This window comes from Phodopus roborovskii, unplaced genomic scaffold (assembly GCF_943737965.1).
Source record: "Phodopus roborovskii unplaced genomic scaffold, PHOROB, whole genome shotgun sequence".
In the NCBI taxonomy this organism is placed as follows: Eukaryota; Metazoa; Chordata; class Mammalia; order Rodentia; family Cricetidae; genus Phodopus; species Phodopus roborovskii.
This window is the reverse complement of record NW_026126571.1, coordinates 1,510,999-1,514,713: the sequence shown is the minus strand read 5'-3', so window position 1 is coordinate 1,514,713 and position 3,715 is coordinate 1,510,999. Positions and strand designations below refer to the sequence as shown.

Genomic DNA, 3,715 nt, shown 5'->3' with positions numbered 1-3,715 from the left:
TCAGTCCTTAACTGCCAACTCCTGACCTTCACTCTGGATGTTGCCATCTGAGCTGCTGGAGGGCTCTTGCATGGCAGAGGAGGAAGGCGATTTCCGTTTTTGCTGCTTCCGATACTTCACCCTGCGGTTTTGGAACCAGATCTTCACCTGCAATTGGGGGCATCAGAATTCGGTTAGCAGGTCCCTTTACCCTTCACTCACTTCCAAAGGTGTACACACACACACACACACACACACACACACACACACTCATCCCAATGCCTACCTTTGTTGTTTTGAGATAGGGTCTCCTGTCTTCCAGGCTAGCCTCAGACTCACTATGTAGCTCAGGGTGACCCTGAACTCCTGGTCCCCTGCTTCCCCTTCCCAAGTGCTGGCATTACAGGTGTGTGACACTATGCCCATTTTATGGGGTACGGGAAACTGAATCCAGGACTTTGTGCATTTGAAGCAAGCACTCTATGTTCTAGCCCCCAGTGAGTACTATGGCTGTGCTATCCTAGGTGAGAGTGACAGGTAAGAGAGGTATGGTCTCTGTTCTCTGCAGCTCACCATCCAGTGGACGAAGACCCAATGTAAATAAGTATTAGAGGATAATTGGAGGCACAAACGGAGGCTGGTACACACATAAAACTCTGGGTTTGACACTCAGCACCATGGTAAACATGTGTCATCTTAGCATTTGGGAGGTGAGGCAGGAGGATTAGAAGTCCAAGATTTTCTTTGGCTATGTAGCAAGTTCGAGACCTAATGGATGTCCTTCTGTATATCTGTTTCTCTTATTGGTTGATGAATTAAACACTGATTGGCCAGGAAGCTAGGCAGGGTTAGGAGATGAGGGAAATGCTGGCCAAGAGGCCGTGAAGAGACGCCATGTAGAGACCAGGAAGATGGGATGCACCAGGTGTTCTCCGGTAAGATGAGGCCATGTAGAAATACATAGATTAGTAGTTATGGGTTAATAATCAAGAGAGCTAGCCAGTAAGAAGCCCTAGCCATTGGCCAACAGCTTTATAATTAGTATTGCATCTGTGTGTTTATTTGGGGCTAATTGGCTGCAGGACTGGGCTGGAAAGAAACTCCAGCTACAGAGACCAGCCTGAGGTACATGAGAACCTGTTTCAAAACAGACAGATACACAGAGAGAGAGAAAGAGAGGAGAGAGAGGGAGAGAATGGAGATGGTGAGGACAGGACGAGAGTGAGCATAGCAAACTCCTCAGAAGTTGTCTGCAAAGGGGATGGAGCAATGACTTAGTAGCAGGGGAATATGGGGTCAAGTCACTACTCAAATATAGGGCCCCTTGAATACTTGGCTTTGCTGACAGCCCCTTATTTAGCATGGAAGCAATCAGAAGGTACTAGAGGGCCCCAAGGAAATGTCCCAGATGGCTTCAAGTCTCAAGCTTGCTAAGAAAGTCTGAAGATCAGAGCTCAGGTCACCAGAAACCCACATAAATGCCAAGTGGCCCACCTGAAACTCCAGCCTCAGCAAGCAGAGACAGGACCCCCAGAGCAAGTTGGCACAATGAGTCTAGCCATAAAATACCAGCCCTGGGTTTGACTGAGGTTCTGTCTTAGTGGACAAAGGGGTACAGCAACTGGAAATGACACCTGACATCAACCTCGGGCGTCCTCCACATATACACACACTGGCACACATGTGTGCCTGTGCGCATGCAAAAACATGCACACACATATGCAAAACCCACAAAAAAGATAAAAAGGAGCAAATACTAGAGAAACTTTATGCTTACAATGTGACTCCAAATAGGAATGTTATATGACATAGAGAATGCCTAAACAATTAGGACCTGTCTCTCTCCAGCATCCTTCCTCCCGTCCCTTACTACGAGCCTACCAGAGGTGGTGACAGTTGCCACAGAGCCTGGGCCCCTGTTCACACCTGGTTCTCTGTCAAGTGCAGCCTGGCAGCCAGCTGGGCTCTCCTCTGCCCCACCAGGCTGTGCTGCTCTGCAAACGCTCTCTCCAACTCTTCCAGCTGCTGCAAATTAAACATCCTGGGGGGCCTCTTTCGGTGTCTCTCGGTGTCCTGATGGGTCATGGTAGCTGCCCAGTCCACAGGGCTCCAGAGGCCTGGACAGTGAGGCAACTCCGAGCCTACAAAACAACCCACAGCAGGGGACGTCAGCTTGCAGCCACCTGCCCCAACCCCCACCACACACACACACACACACACACACACACACACACACACACACACACACACCATGGAGGAGAGAGAAGACTCACAGGCTCCAAATCTCTCCCCTCTCCTTGGACAGGTACAGTGGGAAGAGGCTGTATAGAAATAACCCCAAAAAGCTGGGCAGATGACTCAGTCAGTAAATGGCACAAGACTGAGGACCTGTATTCTCATCCCCAGCACAAAGAAATAATATATTATAATAATAATAATAATAATAATAATAATAATCAGGGTTGAACTTTTTTGCGGAGACATGAGGGTGCTTGAGGAGCTTTTTGGCCCCTCTAGCCGACTGGAGAGCCTCAGATTAAGTGAGAGGTCTTATCTCAAAATTAAGATGGAAAGGAACTGAGAAATGGCTTGGCAATTGCTACTCTAACAGAGGACTCAGGTGGTTCCCGGCCACTTGTATTTGTTTGTAACTAGCCGCAGGGAATCCGATGTTTACTTTCGGCCACGTCAGGTGTACACACATGGCATACATTCACACATACACACAAATAAAACATCTTTGGTGGGCAGGGGAGAGGAGTCAAAAAGAAAAACAGTTAAAAAAAACCACCATATTTTAAAAAATAATAAGGACACCTAATATTGACCTTTGACAGCCATGTCCAATCACCTGCGTACATATGAACACGCACGCACGCGCACACACACACACACACACACACACACACGAGCCAGAGGACTCATAAGGGATGTGTGTCTTCTGGACTTGACACGGTTGTTGCAGCTATGAACTCACAGCAGCTGTGATAACAGGCACGTACCGTATACCATTGCCCCTAGCTAACTCCAGGATTTCCCTTTGATGCCACCTACTACCGCTTCCAAACTCAAAGCCGGTACCTGTGAGGCTGAGGCCCTGATGACAGAAGAGGTGAGCCCCATTCGGTGCGGGCGCGCAGGGCACGGTGCACAGCGGGTAGACGCCCAGGCTCAGGTAGGCGGGCAGCCAAGTCGCTGCGGAGCACACCCAGGGCGGGACCGAGTGCTGCGACGCCGAGGTGAGGTTCAGACTCGTGCAGGTACAGAGCGGCAGAGGGGTGGCCGTTCTGTCAGGGGCCCCGGGTCTCGCCAGGATGGCCTCGATAGAAAAGGAGGACTCCGGGCGTCCCTGCGCTAGGCGGCGCGGGAGCACTGGGGACTCAGCCACGGGACAGGAGCCCAAGCTCCGGGGTTGGACCTGAGCGCCCCAGGGAGCAAGCTGCTGGGGCTCAGGGCCGGACATGGTGCGACCCTGGACCGACCTGGCCTGGAGAAGAGCGGGAGGAACTCCCGGACTGAGCAAGGAGCTCAATAGGAGAGAGGGGCCGCCGGAGACTTGTGAATCAGGGTCCCCTGGACCTGCTGTTCCCCCCCAGGGCTCTTAAACTTAGCGGGTGGGGGAGGCGGGGCGAAGGCCAGACTTCTCTCCCAGAGGCCAGGCCTCTAAAGTCAGAAGCTGCAGGTTGCATCCCACAGCTGCAGGATGCATCCCACCAGGGCGGGTGGGCGGTGGGGG

At 51.6% G+C, this 3,715-nt stretch overlaps 1 protein-coding gene across 1 annotated transcript; it reads right to left on the bottom strand.

Annotated features, from left to right (window-relative positions):
* On the bottom strand, positions 1-3,442 carry Noto (notochord homeobox). The gene is made up of 3 exons (XM_051203249.1): positions 3,061-3,442; positions 1,906-2,120; positions 1-147 (listed from the first exon to the last, which is right to left on the bottom strand). The coding sequence occupies exons 1-3, from the start codon at positions 3,440-3,442 to the stop codon at positions 1-3; spliced, it is 744 nt and encodes a 247-aa protein (XP_051059206.1).
* Between the last annotated feature and the right edge of the window lie 273 nt (positions 3,443-3,715).

Excerpts from the sequence above, each read along its gene's own strand:
- Noto (XM_051203249.1), bottom strand. The coding sequence starts at position 3,442 with ATGTCCGGCCCTGAGCCCCAGCAGCTTGCTCCCTGGGGCGCTCAGGTC. Across the intron at positions 2,121-3,060 it reads TCAGGGCCTCAGCCTCACAG|GCTCGGAGTTGCCTCACTGT; the intron begins GTACCGGCTTTG and ends GTTGTTTTGTAG. Across the intron at positions 148-1,905 it reads TGCACTTGACAGAGAACCAG|GTGAAGATCTGGTTCCAAAA; the intron begins GTGTGAACAGGG and ends CCCCAATTGCAG.